General features: G+C 39.3%; 3 protein-coding genes across 5 annotated transcripts; all 3 read right to left on the minus strand.

Annotated features, from left to right (window-relative positions):
* Positions 1 to 846: 846 nt before the first annotated feature.
* Positions 847 to 4,743, minus strand: LOC120439927 (GTPase IMAP family member 7-like). Its single transcript, XM_039611295.1, has 2 exons — positions 4,356 to 4,743; positions 847 to 1,909 (listed from the first exon to the last, which is right to left on the minus strand). Exons 1-2 carry the CDS (start codon positions 4,417 to 4,419, stop codon positions 936 to 938), a joined length of 1,038 nt encoding a protein of 345 aa, XP_039467229.1. The 5' UTR covers positions 4,420 to 4,743; the 3' UTR covers positions 847 to 935.
* A 2,903-nt stretch (positions 4,744 to 7,646) lies between these two features.
* LOC120440028 (A-agglutinin anchorage subunit-like) lies at positions 7,647 to 21,682 on the minus strand. Its single transcript, XM_039611581.1, has 4 exons — positions 21,530 to 21,682; positions 19,978 to 20,287; positions 19,350 to 19,899; positions 7,647 to 8,175 (listed from the first exon to the last, which is right to left on the minus strand). Exons 1-3 carry the CDS (start codon positions 21,680 to 21,682, stop codon positions 19,406 to 19,408), a joined length of 957 nt encoding a protein of 318 aa, XP_039467515.1. The 3' UTR covers positions 7,647 to 8,175; positions 19,350 to 19,405.
* Positions 8,170 to 16,709, minus strand: LOC120439928 (GTPase IMAP family member 7-like). 3 transcript variants are annotated; one of them, XR_005612841.1, is made up of 4 exons: positions 16,391 to 16,693; positions 12,404 to 13,945; positions 10,106 to 10,398; positions 8,170 to 9,031 (listed from the first exon to the last, which is right to left on the minus strand). XR_005612841.1 is itself a non-coding variant. In XM_039611297.1 (4 exons), exons 2-4 carry the CDS (start codon positions 12,426 to 12,428, stop codon positions 8,423 to 8,425), a joined length of 927 nt encoding a protein of 308 aa, XP_039467231.1. In that variant the 5' UTR covers positions 12,429 to 13,945; positions 16,391 to 16,709; the 3' UTR covers positions 8,170 to 8,422. The 3 variants fall into 3 exon arrangements, 2 of the variants coding, with proteins under 2 accessions (XP_039467231.1, XP_039467230.1); XM_039611297.1 differs by having other exon boundaries at positions 16,391 to 16,709; XM_039611296.1 differs by lacking the exons at positions 8,170 to 9,031; positions 10,106 to 10,398 and having other exon boundaries at positions 10,415 to 13,945.
* Positions 21,683 to 21,684: the final 2 nt, after the last annotated feature.

Below are 21,684 nucleotides of genomic sequence, written 5' to 3' on the forward strand. Positions count from 1 at the left end.
GGTTGCTGGTTCGAGCCCTGGCTCTGACAGTCTCGGTCGTTGTGTCCTTGGGCAAGACACTTCACCCGTTGCCTACTGGTGGTGGTCAGAGGGCCCGGTGGTGCCAGTGTCCGGCAGCCTTGCCTCTGTCAGTGCGCCCCAGGACAACCAGGGCAACTGTGGCTACAATGTAGCTTGCCATCACCAGTGTGTGATTCACACAACAAAGTGTGTGAATGGTTGGATGACTGAATGTAGTGTAAAGCGCTTTGGGGTCCATAGGGACTAAGTAAAGTGCTAAACAAATACAGACCATATACCATTTGTCAAAAATAATTGAATCTGAAAAAAGAAAAGTACCATCACATTTAATCCATAATGTGTCAATCAGTGCTTCATTTTATGGCATCACAATGATCCCAAACACACTGCCGATCCAGAAAAAGCATACCCGGATAGAAAAACTCAATAAAACACTATCAGTCATGGACTCACCTCCCCAGAGTCTGGACCTCAACATCACTGAAGCAGTGTGAGATCATCTTCACAGAGGGCAGAACAAAAAGCAGTCAACATCCAAAGACAGCTTTAAATATTCTTCAAGAAGCCTGCAGAACTATTCCTGAAGACTAATTAAAGAAATGAGAACAAAGCTACATAAGCGAGTTCAGACTGTGTCGAAGAATAAAGGTGGTCGTACCAAATACTGACTTTCAAACTCGTTAGCATTTTAAAACTCTGGATTGTATTTCCATGTATATTTTCACAAATCCTTGCATCTACTTTTTCCCTGGTAAAATATAAAGAAAAAGTTGTAAGCCGAGATATCAGATGACTATATTTTCTAATTATGGACAGACAAATGTGTATGAAAATTATTTTTGTTAATTAAATCAGTTAGATATATCATCTGTCACACATTTGAATGATAAATCACTAACAAAGTAAAAGCTCATCTATTTCTTTTTCTTAGTAAGACCTGGTATTTTTCTTCTAATAATTGGAAAAATCTTAAAAGACAGCACAATTAAAATGATTCCTATTCCACAAAGCCATTTAGCTGCTACCCCAAGATCCCAACATAACAGTAGACACAATACAGCCAGTAACAGGATGCTCTTCATGATGTAGGACTTGCTGCACAACTCCCCCTCTGCGTCTTTTCTTGCCCTTTCCTCCTCTTGTCTCCACAGCTTTGTCTTCATCTTCTTTAGGTCTTCATCCTTGTAACGCTCCCTCAGATTTTCCTCCTTTTTCCTGATTTCTTCATCTCTCTCTGCAAAGATGCTTTCCTGTCTTTCTCTGATTTTCCTCTCCTTCTCAGGATACAGCTCTCTCTTGTAGTAACTACCTCCATTCAGGGCCACCAGGGTCTTGATCTTTTCCATAAAAGTTGTGACCTGCTTCTGGTCCTCCGGGGTTTTGTTGTTGAAGACGTGGAAGCCACCGCTACACTTGCGTATGAAGTTGCGGAGGTTCTCGTCACTCTCACTAATGATGTCGTTTATTTTAATGATCTTGTTTTTTGTTTTGTCTTCCAGGCAATCCCCGTGGGTGAACAGCACGATGGTGTAGTCCCACACTCTTGGGCCAAACTTTGCTTCAATCAGCGTGTGGGTGTCTTGGTCTTCCTGAGTCAGCCTTCCTAAAGGAAGAACATTTGCAAAGACGTGGGGTCCTGGTTCCTGGAGTTTCAGGCGTTGAAGAATCTCTCGGATGATGTCCTCCTTTTTGCTTCCCTTCTCGAAAAGCCCAGGTGTGTCAATCACATCGACAGGTATATCTCCAACCACCCCGGACTCTTTTTCACAGTGAACAGTGACGCTGCCCAGCTTCATCTCTGACCTGAACACCATTTTATTGAGGATGGTGTTCCCACTCGAGCTCTTGCCTGCACCACATTTTCCAAGAAGCATGATCCTCAGCGGCTCTGTCAACCCAACAGAACAAGCATTTTTAAACACTATTCAGAGTTCATGAAAGTTGTTATGCTCTTCATTCTGACTTCTGATATTAGCCGTGTTTATTTGTAGAAATTCGTGGCTTTCACATATTAGCCCAGACTGTTGCATCCCAGGGCACAAACAGTATGAACTTTTTTATTATGTTGTTACATTGTGGCAAATACAAAGCATTTTGGATAGCATTTGTTGATGAATATAATAAAAAGTAAAGTTTAATACACTGTATGTCGTCTCATGTTACCTTTGTGGTTTGTTTTGTTTTTATATGCCTGTTAAAATATTTTTTCTTATCTTATTTTTCAAAAATAGAATTTTGTATGATTAACCAAAATGATCCAGGCATTAATGATTCTTTTACTGCAGAAATTGCTATTACTAAATGTAACTACTAATTTCAGTCATGTTATACTGATATTATTCTGGTTATTTTCCATAACTTGGTAGCTTTTTGCCAACGGATTCGCTACTGAGCAGAGATCCAAGAGACAACAGGCTCCAGGTGGCCAAGCTGAGACGTGTAAGGCGAAAGTCAAAGTTCATTTAGAGAATCGAAAAGAGACTCAAAAAGTGACCTCAAACTATGAAGGTAAATATGTTGCAAAATTTGAGAGCTTGATAAATTTCAGTTATATAAAACAACCAGCTGTACGTTCGTGCCTTATCCTCTCATATAAAAGACATAAAGGGAACTCTTATTTACAGCTGTGGTTAGAAGTTTATATTCACTCATCGTGGACATGAATATCATGGTAATTTGGGGGCATTTAACAATTTTTTTTTAATTGTTCTTTCTCCAAGGTGAAATGATTGTACAGCATACATATTTAAAGTTGAATTTCTTTTGGATTTTCTTGAATCTACACAGGGTCAAAAGTTTACATACAGTGTCAAATATATAGGTATATGTAGGTATATGCCTACTAATCTTTTGTTAACAAGTTGCACCTCAACCAGAAACTTTCGGTAGTCATCACCAAGCGTGTGGCATAATTCTGGCTGAATGTTTGACCGCTCTTCTTTTCAGAGTTGGTTATTAAATTTATTTGGTTTGTTGGCAAAGAACCGGGTTTTAAGCACAGTCTTGTTGTTGGCGACTGAAAGTCTCTGATTGAGGTGCAACTTGCTCAGAGTCATTTAACCAAATATCACTGGGAGTGTATGTATATATTTCAGTTTCTATGTATACTTTTCACACAGGGTCAAATATTTAGGTATATAAGCAGGACACAGAGGCAGGCAAAGTAGACAAAAGTAAAAAGAAGCCTTAATTCCAAAGATATGTACACTTTTCACCCTGTGTGGATTGGAGAAAATCCCAAAGAAAATCAGACTTGTACACCTAATTCTTTGTTTGTTTTTAGGTCATTAAAGATGTACAATCATTCCACCCTTGGAAATGAAGAGTCCAAAGAAATCACTGAAAGCCCAAAATTATGAAGGCATTCAGTAGATGTAAACTTGACCACAACTCTATCTATGGTCCTGGGCTCACTTACACAAAAACCCCATTGCATTTCTTAATACTTATTGATCCTACAAACCTTAATTACTTAGCCAAGTAACTTATTAAATAACTAAGCTACTAATCTAAGCTTCGTAACTTTGTAACTACCTAAAGTATTTATATTTGTAAAGTTTAATCACACATTTATAATGCTGGTGTACAGCTTAAAGAGTCTCTTGGTTTTGTGATACACAGTTAGATTTGCAATCAGTGATGGTTTAGCTGTGATGTAGAGTGAGATGAGCTAAAAGCAGTAAAAGCAGGACACAGAGGCAGACAATGCAGATAAAAGTAAAAAGAAGCCTTTATTATAAAGATACAAAGACTCTAAAGAGCAGATAAGTGGGAATAAGGAACACGAGAAACGAGATGCAAACATTAAATGAACATTACATCAACATTAGAGGCTAAACGTGCACTTCTCAAAATCACTGTTTGCTAACTAGTGTTTGTTTGTGTGTTAGTTAAACACACACACACACACACTCACTCACACACACACTTACAGGAAGAAGGCAGATAAAAATAGTCACTGCCATTTTGGATTTTTTTTTCTTTTATGAAAGTACTGTAAAAAACATTATAAAACTTATGTGGTTTTGTTTCCCCCCCATTGGAAGCTTATATTTTAGATAATGGCTTCAATCTTCAAACATCTGAAACAAGCCCTATAAACTGCAATAGCCAACAGCTCAGCTAAAGCACCAGTATGACGCACACTGCTCTCTTTTTCTTTCTACATGTATCAGTTGAACAAAGGAAGACACGTGATTAAGAACATGCTGTGACAGTAAGAAGGAAACGCCGTCCAACGACACCCAGGGGGGCAAAAAAACGTACAAAAAACTAAATAAAAACAATAAACTAAAAACTTTTAACTCAGCAGCATTTCCATATTTCATACTGACCCTTCTTCTTCTTCTGCTCACTTTCTGCTGGACCAGGTTTGCTGTCAGCGGCTGGAGTGCTCATGGTGGACGAAGACAGAGGTATCACCAAAACTCAAATCTCTAAGTCTGTTAGGTGAAGCTTCTTTCACCACAGCTTCCTCGGTGCTTTCTGTTTTAAACTGAGGGTGGGGCTCTACAGTCAAGTCACCTACTGGCTGCCCTACGAGAATATCACGTCCACCAAGTTAAAGTCAAGTCCACATACGCTGAATAATTAGGTCAGCAGCGACAATCGGCCGCTCTGCAGGACATAGGCGTTATTTTTCTACCTGTTTCGAGCCAAGACTATTTCCACCCAAATGTTTTAAACCAATAAACTTGGCACTCTACCTGCATCTTATAGAGAGTCACTGATGGGAGAAACCTTTATGGTGTAAGGGGTCAAAGATCTGATGATTTCTTGCATAACAGCTTAATGTGGAATAAAGTTATGATTTCAAATAGAATATCATTACTTTCATTTTGACTGAGAAGTAGACTTTGATTCGTTATTTTATGGTGAGGCTGAGAAGCAATGCAACGAGGAAGCAATTAAACTATTACATTTAATGATACTGCGATTCTTTATATCACTGATCCATTTACAAAACACACGAACCGCCTAAAGTGTGTTAAGACAATTGCGCTTTAAAGGTTTAAGAAGAAATACAATGAACGGTCTCAGCGCGCCATCTAGTGGTCAGTATACTTTAATGCTTCATAAAACGTCCTGATCAGGGATAAAGTTTCAATAAATTCACCCTGGATTGACAAAATGTAAAATGAAAATATTTTAAAATGTGAGTACTTACTTTCAGCAATGAAAAGTAATCAACTACACTTACTCAAGCACCGGACCTATGTAGTATTTTGAGAGTACGTCGGGTAAATGGTTCATTTTTCAGCTACATTTCAATGAAATATTGTAGTTTTAACCCTAATACTTATCTGAAAATTATACTCATTATCCAAAAATAAACCAAAGGCTGGCTGGCAGTCAGTTATTCATTCATGAATAAATGAATCTTGTCTTCAATCTTAGAACAAATCCTCAACAAACATCAGCTGATTCAGACTCACACAGACTCATTGCCGGTTTTAACAGGATGCAACTAATCTTACTGGCTTTTAGTTTATTTTAGGGTTGACTCTGTGATCACAACATTTGCTTTTAAGACACATACAGTTAACATCCTACAAGCCTACATGGAACCTGAGATTATCTGTTAGGTCGCTTATGAGGATTTCCTGTTAAAACCTAAAAATGAAAAGTAACAGGGATGATTCAGAGCCCTGCTTATGAAGCTAAAGCCTTGTTGTCATTTCAGATTCTTTATTAAATTAATTTTTGGGGATTTTCTAGGCCTTGACAATATTTAATGGTTGATTTGATTGCATGTACAGGGAGTGCAGAATTATTAGGCAAGTTGTATTTTTGAGGAATAATTTTAGTATTGAACAACAACCATGTTCTCAATGAACCCAAAAAACTCATTAATATCAAAGCTGAATGTTTTTGGAAGTAGTTTTTAGTTTTAGCTATTTTAGGGGGATATCTGTGTGTGCAGGTGACTATTACTGTGCATAATTATTAGGCAACATAACAAAAAACAAATATATACCCATTTCAATTATTTATTTTACCAGTGAAACCAATATAACATCTCCACATTCACAAATATACATTTCTGACATTCAAAACAAAACAAAAACAAATCAGCGACCAATATAGCCACCTTTCTTTGCAAGGACACTCAAAAGCCTGCCATCCATGGATTCTGTCAGTGTTTTGATCTGTTCACCATCAACATTGCGTGCAGCAGCAACCACAGCCTCCCAGACACTGTTCAGAGAGGTGTACTGTTTTCCCTCCTTGTAAATCTCACATTTGATGATGGACCACAGGTTCTCAATGGGGTTCAGATCAGGTGAACAAGGAGGCCATGTCATTAGTTTTTCTTCTTTTATACCCTTTCTTGCCAGCCACGCTGTGGAGTACTTGGACGCTGCGTGTGATGGAGCATTGTCCTGCATGAAAATCATGTTTTTCTTGAAGGATGCAGACTTCTTCCTGTACCACTGCTTGAAGAAGGTGTCTTCCAGAAACTGGCAGTAGGACTGGGAGTTGAGCTTGACTCCATCCTCAACCCGAAAAGGCCCCACAAGCTCATCTTTGATGATACCAGCCCAAACCAGTACTCCACCTCCACCTTGCTGGCGTCTGAGTCGGGACTGGAGCTCTCTGCCCTTTACCAATCCAGCCACGGGCCCATCCATCTGGCCCATCAAGACTCACTCTCATTTCATCAGTCCATAAAACCTTAGAAAAATCAGTCTTGAGATATTTCTTGGCCCAGTCTTGACGTTTCAGCTTGTGTGTCTTGTTCAGTGGTGGTCGTCTTTCAGCCTTTCTTACCTTGGCCATGTCTCTGAGTATTGCACACCTTGTGCTTTTGGGCACTCCAGTGATGTTGCAGCTCTGAAATATGGCCAAACTGGTGGCAAGTGGCATCTTGGCAGCTGCACGCTTGACTTTTCTCAGTTCATGGGCAGTTATTTTGCGCCTTGGTTTTTCCACACGCTTCTTGCGACCCTGTTGACTATTTTGAATGAAACGCTTGATTGTTCGATGGTCACGCTTCAGAAGCTTTGCAATTTTAAGACTGCTGCATCCCTCTGCAAGATATCTCACTATTTTTGACTTTTCTGAGCCTGTCAAGTCCTTCTTTTGACCCATTTTGCCAAAGGAAAGGAAGTTGCCTAATAATTACGCACACCTGATATAGGGTGTTGATGTCATTAGACCACACCCCTTCTCATTACAGAGATGCACATCACCTAATATGCTTAATTGGTAGTAGGCTTTCGAGCCTATACAGCTTGGAGTAAGACAACATGCATGAAGAGGATGATGTGGACAAAATACTCATTTGCCTAATAATTCTGCACTCCCTGTAAAGTTTATTGTAACTTTTTAGTAGTTAATTGCTATTTTATTCTTGCAATCTGGGGACAAAGTGTTCAAAAGACCACAGCTTTATGGTGCATATCCTTTTTTTTTCCTTTTTTTTTTTTGCCTGTCCCGTTTGGCTCTTTTGCCATCAGAATTATTGTCTAAAGGCAAAGAAAGATGCCCAACGGATTTACTTTACCAAACGGACCATCCCAGCTTTGCCGTAATGGTCTATTTGATTCACCTTTTATTGTTTATTTTGTTTTATTTTCACTTGCTAAATATGGGACAGACTTGACTGCGGAAAAGAAAGGGGAGAAAGAAAGAGGGAAAGAAAAACAGCACGGAAGAGGAAAGGTGATAAAGGGTAAACAACAAAAATCAACAAAATAAGCAGACAAAAAATACATATATCAATCACCTGGATCACCTGTTGAGAAACAAAAAAAGAGAAAACAAGCAGAAGAAAAAAAGAGCAATGTAATAAACAACATCACGATGATCTATGGGAATATAACAGTAAATACTAAATATTAAACATTATTGTGCAGCACGTAAGATCGACAGCGCACAGTGTGCTTTGAGGTAGTTTACGAGTCTTTATGATACACTTTATGGTGCATATCCAAAGAATCTTTTTATGTGATGTTAGTGAAGCAAACTAACATATTTACAATGCACAACAATTTAAAAGCACGGAACAATGACTCACCTTTGCGCTTATCTGTTATTTACTTAAGAGTTCATCAAATTCACATTTATATTAAATTATGCTCATTAAAGTAGCATTATAGTGCATGAGAGCTTCATAAGGAGGATCTCAGGTGGGAAAAAAAACAATTGCATGTAAAGTTTATTGTAACAAGGTCAGGAGATTCTACTTTCCAGCCCTTCACTGTAGATTATTTCCGATCAGCCAGCCTCTGTAGGAGGGCGATGACTGTGTCCTGTTTGGAGGAGAGCAGCTCCAGGGCCGTGGCTATCCTTCCTAGGGACTCGGACATTCGCACCTCCGTCCTCTCGCGCCTCTTCTCTCTGGCTTCAACCCTGCGGCGAGCCACTCGATCGAGGTAGGCCTGCTCCTCCTGTCGCTTCAGAATCTCCTGGAACAAAGTGGAGCCGCCTTGCTCCACTTTCGCCTTCTGGTTCTGTCCTTCAGTTCCAGACACAGTTGTTGTAGACAAAGAGGTGGCAGCAGAGGAAGTGAGGCAGGAGGACGTGATGAGATGGATGGAGCTTTGCGGCTCGTGTAGCCCAGTGTGTTGAGGTCTGTGTTGCTGGCGGAGATGAGGGAAGGGGATGTGGTGGCTGTTTCTGTAAAACAAGGCGAGGAAATAAAAGAAGGAGCTGGCACAATGGTGGCTGGGTGAATAGTAGTAGTAACAATGTCATCATTGAAGACGATCAGGGGCTTGAGGTCTGGAGCATTAGTTGAGCTAATGGTCGCTGCAGTCACCGACGTACTGGCAGCGCTGCCAGCACTGGAGCCCAGACCTACTGAGTCCACACCACCACCACCAGCAACAGCAGCGAAGTCACCGCTAGGACGGATGATGGTGGACGTTGGCTGTGGAAGCTGCAGGGGCTTTGCAGCGATCTTAGCCAAAGGAGCAGGCAGTGTAGAAAACGTGCTGCCGCCTTTGTTTCGTTTGTTGTTGACGATCTGAGTGCCAATGGTGTCGCAGAGGGTGGCATCCATCAACTAGAGTGGAACAAGACACACACAAAGATATGGAGAAAGTACATCAATGAATACATCAAACAGCATTGTAATCCATGACTTACAAATACCAGTTAACAATGTAACCGTATGCTGTCTTAGGCTGACATTAAACCTTGTTACTTTATGTTATAATCCTAGTTATTTCTGCTGTACTTCCTCACAGTTGTTCAGATTAAACATCCCTGTACAAGAACTATTCATCATTTAACCCTGTGAGGTCCTTAAAGTCTTTCCATCTCTATATTGACTCAGTTCTCTTATGGTATTAAAAACTGTATAAATTCAGTACCACTCTTTATGATACAGTTTTTCAAATGGGCAAGAGTAAGGATTTGGGAGTGACAGGGTCATGGGCAGCCAAGGGCACTGATCAGGTGGGGAATGAAAGCTGGGCCCATGTGGTCTGATCCAACAGATGAGCTACTGTAGCTCAAATTGCAAAAAAAGTTAATACTAATTCTGATAGAAAGGTGTCAGAATACACAGTGCATCACAGTTTGTTGCATATGAGGCTGCATGGCTACAGACCAGAAGGTGTCCTAGTCTGAGAGGTCTAGTGGAGCCCATGCTTAGACTAGGCCTGTACTCTCCATCGACCACACCTTCCAAAATATATAAAGCAGCCATTTCTTCTTTCTGCACAATTTTTTAATAAATATATATATATATATATATATATATATATATATATATATATATATATATACACACACACACACATTATCCACAGATGCAGTGCGGCTATATTTGTAATAGCTGTTAAACTCTGACTGGATAATGATTATTGGTGGCCGGGTTTGAGGTCAGTTACATTTGTCCTGATGGGAAATTCACATTTCTAGCAGCTGGAAATTTCAAGCGTCTCACTCTATAGTAGACTGTGTAGTGTACACAGGCAGACTATTCTAAAGCACTTGAAAAAAGAAAAGGAGAAAAGAAAGAGGGCTAGAAAAAATTCATAGCAACTATGTCCAACTGTGAGGTTTACTTAAATCAGTACAAAATGTCAGCAACTATTTTTTGTCCCCAGGTTTGTCTTCCCGTTAGACTCACATCAAAGAACTCCCAAGACGTCTTAGCATGTCCCGTCTCCCGGCTGCGGTCTTTAACCCTCTTGTATGTCACAATGAGGTTGTTCCACTTGCGACGGATTTTCTCAACAGGCAGTATGTGCCCCTTGGAGGCCATCTCCTCTTGAACACTCTGGAAGAGCTGCGAGTTTTCCCGAGTCTCATAGAGACCCCAGCGACGCCCGACGGCCTCAATCAGACACAGAACGGCTTTGGAAGAGAAATCCGAGCCAGAGCAAAGCGTCTTCTCGGAAGGAGCAGGGGGCATTACTGAAGCTGGGAGAGAAAGAAAGCGACTTGTGGTGTCACTTCATATGTAAGATAAATGGGTTAAACTGGGATAAATCTTATATACATACAGTTGTTGTAAAACGTTTAGATCCACTCATCATGGGCGTGAATATCCTGGTAATTCTGGAATTTTAATGATTTCTTTAAACTGCTCTTTTTCCAGGGTAGATTTACTGTACGGCAGCAAGTTTGAATTTATTTTGGATTTTATCTAAAACATCTAAAACACACAGTCAGTAGTAAACATACAGGTGCAAATATATAAATATACTCAATTAATTATTTTAATAAGTGAAAATTCTATAAAGCCCTTAAACTTGACAAGGCTATTAGTGATTGACTATAACTGGTAGTTTCCCTTTGCCATCATAAAAAGGATTTGTTTGATAGCACTCACTGGTTTGAACAATACAAGACAGTTATGTACAGATACCAAATACTGTACATAAGTGAAAGTTATTTGGATGTGTCAGCACTTTGCTAAGGTCTTGAAAAAGACCCAAACTCTCACCCTCAAATGAGAGACGAGTGGTCAGGATGTTTAGGAACAACCCAGGAACAACCAGTGCTCACACGTGCCATGGAATCCGGTGGAAAACCGGCATCACTGTCCACAGTGAAACAAGTTTTACATTGCCATGGACTGAGAGGGTGCTGACCAAGATAAAAGCATCTGGTCAAAAATCAGCACCTTCAAGCTTATCTGAAATTTGCAGCTGCCCACATGGACAAGCCAAATGTCTTCTGGAGAAAAGTTTTGTTGCCAGACGAGACAAAGATTGAGCCACAATCAGGTATGTTTGGAGGAGTAAAGGTGAGGCTTTGAAATCTAAGAACACTGTGCTAGCTGTCAAGCATAGTGCTGGTAGATTCATGCTCTGGGGCTGTTTTGCTACCAGGGGTAAATCAGGATTTGAGGTAAAACTTGAAAATAGAATGTCCAGTTCTGTCCAAGTTTGAACATACAGTTGAAACTTGGGCCCAGTTGGGTGTTCCAACTGGACAATGATCCCAGACACACGGATAAACTGGTTTTGGAATAGATAGAGTAGACAAACATTAAGCTTCTGGAATGACCTTCCCAAAGCCCCGACCTCAACCCTGCTGAACATCTGTGGACAACACTTAGAAGCTGAGTCTGGGCCACAAAACCAACCACTTTAAATGAATTCTACCAATTCTGCCAAGAAGACTGGTCAAATATTCAGCCAGAATTATGTCAGAAGCTTGTTGATGGCTGGTCGAGGTGCAAGTTGCAAAGGGACATTAGTGGGGGTGTGTGTAAATATTTGAGCCCGTATGTAATGTTTGATCCTGTGTAGGTTGATGAGTGGATGTAAACTTATGACCACAACTGTATTTACAGACCCTGAAAACTGCATTTTCTGTATCTGTAATTTCTAATGAGAGATTTTCGACATTTCTGTTTTCCCTCTTGTCATTGGTTTGATGTATGCGGGGGTTAGTTTCAACAGCCAGAGTCAGAATTTAGCAACATTTGATGAGCTATCAAACACCCCAACAGATGTTGGGGTGTTTGATAGCTGCCCATGAAATCTGATCAAATCACAGGCAAAAAAGCCCATGGTGTATCAAAAAGAATCATCTCATTTCAGAAGGCTATATATTCTTTTAGCTAATAGATATAGAAACTTGCAGTAAATTTTAAAATGCATCGGCGAATGTAAAGTTATATACACAAAATTTACAATGTTGACAAGTGCTTAATATGCCCACCTCCAGACCAGCATCCAATTTCAAAATGCTTTAATTCCACAATCATTCACCTAAAGAAACACATACTTGCTGCAGTGACTCCAGACATGCTCATGGGATGAGTTTGACATATGCTGTGTATCCACGGGGCGACTTATTGAGCACTTGTGCACACTGTAAGTTTATATTCAGCCACTACTTGCATAAAAGTATAGCCAGAAAAAGCATACCCGGATAGAAAAACTCAATAAAACACTATCAGTCATGGACTCACCTCCCCAGAGTCTGGACCTCAACATCACTGAAGCAGTGTGAGATCATCTTCACAGAGGGCAGAACAAAAAGCAGTCAGCATCCAAAGACAGCTTTAAATATTCTTCAAGAAGCCTGCAGAACTATTCCTGAAGACTACTTAAAGAAATGAGAACAAAGCTGCACAAGAGAGTTCAGACTGTGTCGAAGAATAAAGGTGGTCGTACCAAATATTAATTTTCAAACTCGTTAGCATTTTCAAACTCTGTAATGTATTTCCAGGTATATTTCCACAAATCCTTGCATCTACTTTTTTTCCTAGTAAAATATAAAGAAAAAGTTGCAGGCCGAGACTTTTGTGTAGTACTTTAAATATTGTTTTCATTAGCATTTTTACAGTTCTGTTATCTGATTAAATATGAGATTAATGACGTGATATCAGATGACAATATTTTCTAATTATGGACAGACAAATTTGTATGAAAATTATAAAAGTTGTAATTGTATGAGAAAGTTGGGAAGAAAAAGTGATTGAAAAAGTAATTAAATCAGTTAGATATATCATCTGTCACACATTTGAATGATAAATCACTAACAAAGTAAAAGCTCATCTATTTCTTTTTCTTAGTAAGACCTGGTATTTTTCCTGGAATAATTGGAAATATCTTAAAAGACAGCACAATTAAAATGATTCCTATTCCACAAAGCCATTTAGCTGCTACCCCAAGATCCCAACATAACAGTAGACACAATACAGCCAGTAACAGGATGCTCTTCATGATGTAGGACTTGCTGCACAACTCCCCCTCTGCGTCTTTTCTTGCCCTTTCCTCCTCTTGTCTCCACAGGTTTGTCTTTTTCTTCTTTAGGTCTTCATCCTTGTAATGCTCCCTCAGATTTTCCTCCTTTTTGCTGATTTCTTCTTGTCTCTCTTTAAGGATGCTTTCCTGTCTTTTTCTGATTTTCCTCTCCTTCTCAGGATACAGCTCTGTCTTGTAGTAACTACCTCCATTCAGGGTCACCAGAGTCTTGATCTTCTCCATAAAAGTTGTGACCTGCTTCTGGTCCTCCGGGGTTTTGTTGTTGAAGACGTGGAAGCCACCGCTACACTTGCGTATGAAGTTGCGGAGGTTCTCGTCACTCTCATTAATGATGTTTATTTTGTTGTCTTCCAGGCGATCGCCGTGGGTGAACAGCACGATGGTGTAGTCCCACACTCTTGGGCCAAACTTTGCTTCGATCAGCGTGTGGGTGTCTTGGTCTTCCTGAGTCAGCCTTCCTAAAGGAACAACATATGCAAAGACGTGGGGTCCTGGTTCCTGGAGTTTCAGACGTTGAAGAATCTCTCGGATGATGTCCTCGTTGTTGCTTCCCTTCTCGAAAAGCCCAGGTGTGTCAATCACATCGACAGGTATATCTCCAACCACCCCGGACTCTTTTTCACAGTGAACAGTGACGCTGACCAGCTTCATCTCTGACCTGAACACCATTTTATTGAGGATGGTGTTCCCACTCGAGCTCTTGCCTGCACCACATTTTCCAAGAAGCATGATCCTCAACGGCTCTGTCAACCCAACAGAACAACAATTTTTAAACACTATTCAGAGTTCATGGAAGTTGCTGTGCTCTTCATTCTGACTTCTGATATTAGCCGTGTTTATTTGTAGAAATTCATGGCTTTCACATATTAGCCCAGACTGTTGCATCCCAGGGCACAAACAGTATGAACTTTTTTATTATGTTGTTACATTGTGGCAAATACAAAGCATTTTTGCATTTGTTGATGAATATAATAAAAAGTAAAGTTTAATACACTGTATGTCGTCTCATGTTACCTTTGTGGTTTGTTTTGTTTTTATATGCCTGTTGAAATATTTTTTCTTATCTTACTTTTTCAAAAAATAGAATTTTGTATGATTAACCAAAATGATCCAGGCATTAATGATTCTTTTACTGCAGAAATTGCTATTACTAAATGTAACTACTAATTTCAGTCATGTTATACTGATATTATTCTGGTTATTTTCCATAACTTGGTAGCTTTTTGCCAACGGATTCGCTACCGAGCAGAGATCCAAGAGACAACAGGCTCCAGGTGGCCAAGCCGAGACGTGTAAGGCGAAAGTCAAAGTTCATTTAGAGAATCGAAAAGAGACTCAAAAAGTGACCTCAAACTATGAAGGTAAATATGTTGCAAAATTTGAGAGCTTGATAAATTTCAGTTATATAAAACAACCAGCTGTACGTTTGTGCCTTATCCTCTCAGATAAAAGGCATAAAGGGAACTCTTATTTACAGCTGTGATTAGAAGTTTATATTCACTCATCGTGGGCATGAATATCATGGTAATTTGGGGGCATTTAACAAGTTTTTTTTTTATTTTTTAATTGTTCTTTCTCCAAGGTGAAATGATTGTACAGCATACATATTTAAAGTTGAATTTCTTTTGGATTTTCTTGAATCTACACAGGGTCAAAAGTTTACATACAGTGTCAAATATATAGGTATATGTAGGTATATGCCTACTAATCTTTTGTTAACAAGTTGCACCTCAACCAGAAACTTTTGGTAGTCATCACCAAGCGTGTGGCATAATTCCGGCTGAATGTTTGACCGCTCTTCTTTTCAGAGTTGGTTATTAAATTTATTTGGTTTGTTGGCAAAGAACCGGGTTTTAAGCACAGTCTTGTTGTTGGCGACTGAAAGTCTCTGATTGAGGTGCAACTTGCTCAGAGTCATTTAACCAAATATCACTGGGAGTGTATGTATATATTTCAGTTTCTATGTATACTTTTCACACAGGGTCAAATATTTAGGTATATAAGCAGGACACAGAGGCAGGCAAAGTAGACAAAAGTAAAAAGAAGCCTTAATTCCAAAGATATGTACACTTTTCACCCTGTGTGGATTGGAGAAAATCCCAAAGAAAATCAGACTTGTACACCTAATTCTTTGTTTGTTTTTAGGTCATTAAAGATGTACAATCATTCCACCCTTGGAAATGAAGAGTCCAAAGAAATCACTGAAAGCCCAAAATTATGAAGGCATTCAGTAGATGTAAACTTGACCACAACTCTATCTATGGTCCTGGGCTCACTTACACAAAAACCCCATTGCATTTCTTAATACTTATTGATCCTACAAACCTTAATTACTTAGCTAAGTAACTTATTAAATAACTAAGCTACTAATCTAAGCTTCGTAACTTTGTAACTACCTAAAGTATTTATATTTGTAAAGTTTAATCACACATTTATAATGCTGGTGTACAGCTTAAAGAGTCTCTTGGTTTTGTGATACACAGTTAGATTTGCAATCAGTGATGGTTTAGCTGTGATGTAGAGTGAGATGAGCTAAAAGCAATAAAAGCAGGACACAGAGGCAGACAACGCAGATAAAAGTAAAAAGAAGCCTTTATTATACAGATACAAAGACTCTAAAGAGCAGATAAGTGGGAATAAGGAACACGAGAAACGAGATGCAAACATTAAATGAACATTACATCAAACATAGAGGCTAAATGTGCACTTTTCAAAATCACTGTTTGCTAACTAGTGTTTGTTTGTGTGTTAGTTAAACACACACACACACTCACACACACACTTACAGGAAGAAGGCAGATAAAAATAGTCACTGCCATTTTGGATTTTTTTTTCTTTTTATGAAAGTACTGTAAAAAACATTATAAAACTTATGTGGTTTTGTTTTCCCCCCATTGGAAGCTTATATTTTAGATAATGGCTTCAATCTTCAAACATCTGAAACAAGCCCTATAAACTGCAATAGCCAACAGCTCAGCTAAAGCACCAGTATGACGCACACTGCTCTCTTTTTCTTTCTACATGTATCAGTTGAACAAAGGAAGACACGTGATTAAGAACATGCTGTGACAGTAAGAAGGAAACGCCGTCCAACGACACCCACAGGGGAAAAAAACATACAAAAAACTAAATAAAAAAATTAAACTAAAAACTTTTAACTCAGCAGCATTTCCATATTTCATACTGACCCTTCTTCTGCTCACTTTCTGCTGGACCAGGTTTGCTGTCAGCGGCCGGAGTGCTCATGGTGGACAAAGACAGAGGTATCACCAAAACTCAAATCTCTAAGTCTGTTAGGTGGAGCTTCTTTCACCACAGCTTCCTCGGTGCTTTCTGTTTTAAACTGAGGGTGGGGCTCTACAGTCAAGTCACATACTGGCTGCCCTACGAGAATACCACATCCACCAAGTTACAGTCAAGTCCACATACGCTGAATAATTAGGTCAGCAGCGACAATCGGCCGCTCTGCAGGACATAGGCGTTATTTTTCTACCTGTTTCGAGCCAAGACTATTTCCACCCAAATGTTTTAAACCAATAAACTTGGCACTCTACCTGCATCTTATAGAGAGTCACTGATGGGACAAACCTTTATGGTGTAAGGGGTCAAAGATCTGATGATTTCTTGCATAACAGCTTAATGTGGAATAAAGTTATGATTTCAAATAGAATATCATTACTTTCATTTTGACTGAGAAGTAGACTTTGATTCGTTATTTTATGGTGAGGCTGAGAAGCAATGAAACGAGGAAGCAATTAAAGTATTACATTTAATGATACTGCGATTCTTTATATCACTGATCCATTTACAAAACACACGAACCGCCTAAAGTGTGCTAAGACAATTGCGCTTTAAAGGTTTAAGAAGAAATACAATGAACGGTCTCAGCGCGCCATCTAGTGGTCAGTATACTTTAATGCTTCATAAAACGTCCTGATCAGGGATAAAGTTTCAATAAATTCACCCTGGATTGACAAAATGTAAAATGAAAATATTTTAAAATGTGAGTATTTACTTTCAGCAATGAAAAGTAATCAGCTACTCAAGCACCGGACCTATGTAGTATTTTGAGAGTACGTCGGGTAAATGGTTCATTTTTCAGCTACATTTCAATGAAATATTGTAGTTTTAACGGTAATACTTATCTGAAAATTATACTCATTATCCAAAAATAAACCAAAGGCTGGCTGGCAGTCAGTTATTCATTCATGAATAAATGAATCTTGTCTTCAATCTTAGAACAAATCCTCAACAAACATCAGCTGATTCAGACTCACACAGACTCATTGCCGGTTTTAACAGGATGCAACTAATCTTACTGGCTTGTACTTTATTTTAGGGTTGACTCTGTGATCACAACATTTGCTTTTAAGACACATACAGTTAACATCCTACAAGCCTACACTGTTCCAAAAAATAGTAATGTCAAAGTATCTTACTGTATATTTTACAGTTTTGTACTGTTTTTCTAGAATATCATTAAATTTACACAAGTAGACTGTGATTTTACATGTCAAATGTAAAATAACATAACATCACTGTAAATATAGTAAAACACAATTTACTTGTTTTTTAAATATATTTTTTTTGTACATATGCATATTTAGATTGTAAAAATACATTCAGAAATGTATCATAATTTCACAAATATTTGTCTGTCATTTGAGAGAATGATCTGTTAAATTCAAATGTAATACTATGGAAAAATATATAAAATGATCGAAAATTAACGAGAATAATCAATAATTAAAGGAGTATTTGAATTATAATTTTGCTGAAAATTTCATGTCATCTAGGTCTGATTCAATAATTCAGAGGTAACAAGTGAAAATATAATTAATAGGAATAAAAACTGAAAAAAACATATAAAACATTGCACGGCCACGCTGTGCTAATTATATATTTTAAAAAATAAATGTAGAGGTAGGAAATGCAATTAATATAAATCTCAAAGTATTCACAACATTCCTGAACAGAAATAGGCCTCTGCACCTGGGGTGAGGGTGTGGCCATGAAAACAATGTGACATGCCATTGGATGTTGGGACACATAATAACATGACGCTAAGCATCGGCCAATGAATGTGAACTAACAACCACAAGGTCGCGGGTATGGCTGCACTGTAGGAAAAAATCCTAATATAAAAGTATTTTACTGTGCATTTTACAGTTTTGTTCTGTTCTTCTAGAATATCATTAAAGTTACGTAAATAGACTGTGACTTCACATTTCAAATGTCAATTAACATTAAATCACTGTAATGTAATAAAACATAATTTTCATGTTTTTTAAATGTATCTGTCTGTACATATGCATATTTAGATGGTTAAAATACATGGACAAATGTATCATGATTTCACAAATATCTGTCCATTATTTGAAAGATTGAACTGTTGAATTCAAATGTAATGCTATGGAAAAGTATATAACATGATTCCTATAAGCTTGTGTTACATCACATAAGTATTATTATCATTGCTATTTAGGGCGATCGTGGCTCAAGAGTTGGCAGTTCGAGCCCCGGCTCAGACACTCTCGGTCGTTGTGTCCGTGGTCAAGACTCTTAACCTACCGCCTACTGATGATGGTCAGATATGGTGCGATATGGCAGCCTGGCCTCTGTCCCAGGGCATGCAATCTATTATTATTTAAACCAACTGTTAACTGTATATTTCTGTACATTTAAGTATTATGATTCATATTGCCACATTCATTGACCTTGTTTATAGGTACTTTCATTGTTTGGTCACGTTAAAATGTTCCTAATTTAATGTCTAAAAGCACTTGGAAAAGGCAGAATCCCATGTAAAATTAGCGCAACGAATTCTATTTTCATTACTGAAAATAACTGTATTTTTATGAGAAAGTTATTTTCTGTTATTTTACGGTAGTATTTTGGCGCCCCAGCTACCGGAATATTACCGTTTTTTTAAGATGTTTTTTTTAACAGTGTACATTGAACCTGAGATTATCTGTTAGGTCGCTCATGAGGATTTCCTGTTAAAACATAAAAATGAAAAGTAACAGGGATGATTCAGAGCCCTGCTTATGAAGCTAAAACTTTGTTGTCATTTAAGATTCTTTATTAAATTAATTTTGGGGGATTTTCTAGGCCTTGATAATATTTTAATGGTTGATTTGATTGCATGTAAAGTTTATTGTAACAAGGTCAGGAGATTCTACTTTCCAGCCCTTCACTGTAGATTATTTCCGATCAGCCAGCCTCTGTAGGAGGGCGATGACTGTGTCCTGTTTGGAGGAGAGCAGCTCCAGGGCCGTGGCTATCCTTCCTAGGGACTCGGACATTCGCACCTCCCTCCTCTCGCGCCTCTTCTCTCTGGCTTCAACCCTGCGGCGAGCCACTCGATCGAGGTAGGCCTGCTCCTCCTGTCGCTTCAGAATCTCCTGGAACAAAGTGGAGCCGCCTTGCTCCGCTTTCGCCTTCTGGTTCTGTCCTTCAGTTCCAGACACAGTTGTTGTAGACAAAGAGGTGGCAGCAGAGGAAGTGAGGCAGGAGGACGTGAGGGGAAATGAAGAGGAGAGGCCGAGGAGATTCTGGCTTTGGGTGAGTGATGTTGTACTCAGGCAAAAAGGGATGACACCTGATGAGATGGATGGAGCTTTGCGGCTCGTGTAGCCCAGTGTGTTGAGGTCTGTGTTACTGGCGGAGATGAGGGAAGGGGATGTGGTGGCTGTTTCTGTAAAACAAGGCGAGGAAATAAAAGAAGGAGCCGGCACAATGGTGGCTGGGTGAATACTAGTAGTAACAATGTCACCATTGAGGACGATCAGGGGCTTGAGGTCTGGAGCATTAGTTGAGCTAATGGTCGCTGCAGTCACCGACGTACTGGCAGCGGTGCCGGCACTGGAGCCCAGACCTACTGAGTCCACACCACCACCACCAGCAACAGCAGCGAAGTCACTGCTAGGACGGATGATGGTGGATGTCGGCTGTGGAAGCTGCAGGGGCTTTGCAGCGATCTTAGCCAAAGGAGCAGGCAGTGTAGAAACCGTGCTGCCGCCTTTGTTTCGTTTGTTGTTGACGATCTGAGTGCCAATGGTGTCGCAGAGGGTGGCGTCCATCAACTAGAGTGGAACAAGACACACAAAGATATGGAGAAAGTACATCAATGAATACATCAAACAGCATTGTAATCCATGACTTACAAATACCAGTTAACAATGTAACCGTATGCTATCTTAGGCTGACATTAAACCTTGTTACTTTATGTTATAATCCTAGTTATTTCTGCTGTACTTCCTCACAGTTGTTCAGATTAAACATCCCTGTACAACAACTATTCGTCATTTAACCCTGTGAGGTCCTTAAAGTCTTTCCATCTCTATATTGACTCAGTTCTCTTATGGTATTAAAAACTGTATAAATTCAGTACCACTCTTTATGATACAGTTTTTCAAATGGGCAAGAGTAAGGATTTGGGAGTGACAGGGTCATGGGCAGCCAAGGGGCACTGATCAGGTGGGGAATGAAAGCTGGGCCCATGTGGTCTGATCCAACAGATGAGCTACTGTAGCTCAAATTGCAAAAAAAAGTTAATACTAATTCTGATAGAAAGGTGTCAGAATACACAGGGCATCACAGTTTGTTGCATATGAGGCTGCATGGCTACAGACCAGAAGGTGTCCTAGTCTGAGAGGTCTAGTGGAGCCCATGCTTCGATGGGTCAGGGCTGTTTTGGCAGCAAAAGGGGAAAAACACAATATTAGGCAAGTGGTTATAATGTTATGGCTGGTGGTATATCGCCAACAGCAGAAGAATGCTTCTGATGTCTAGTTAGTAACCCTGAGTTTTGAATTTTGTATAATAGACTAGGCCTGTACTCTCCATCGACCACACCTTCCAAAATATATAAAGCAGCCGTTTCTTCTTTCTGCACCATTTTTTAATATATATATATATGTATATATATATATATATATATATATATATATATATATATATATACACACACACACACACACACACACACACATTATCCACAGATGCAGAGTGCAGCTCTGTTTGTAATAGCTGTTAAACTCTGACTGGATAATGATTATTGGTGGCCGGGTTCGAGGCCAGTTACATTTGTCCTGAGGGGAAATTCACATTTCTACAGCTGGAAATTTCAAGCGTCTCACTCTATAGTAGACTGTGTAGTGTACACAGGCAGACTATTCTAACGCACTTGAAAAAGGAAAAGGAGAAAAGAAAGAGGGCTAGAAAAAATTCATAGCAACTATGTCCAGCTGTGAGGTTTACTTAAATCACTACAAAACGTCAGCAACTATTTTTTGTCCCCAGGTTTGTCTTCCCGTTAGACTCACATCAAAGAACTCCCAAGACGTCTTAGCATGTCCCGTCTCCCGGCTGCGGGTTGTTCCACTTGCGATGGATTTTCTCAACAGGCAGTATGTGCCCCTTGGAGGCCATCTCCTCTTGAACACTCTGGAAGAGCTGCGAGCGTTCCCGAGTCTCATAG

The sequence above is a fragment of the Oreochromis aureus genome, linkage group 4 (assembly GCF_013358895.1).
Source record: "Oreochromis aureus strain Israel breed Guangdong linkage group 4, ZZ_aureus, whole genome shotgun sequence".
In the NCBI taxonomy this organism is placed as follows: domain Eukaryota; kingdom Metazoa; phylum Chordata; class Actinopteri; order Cichliformes; family Cichlidae; genus Oreochromis; species Oreochromis aureus.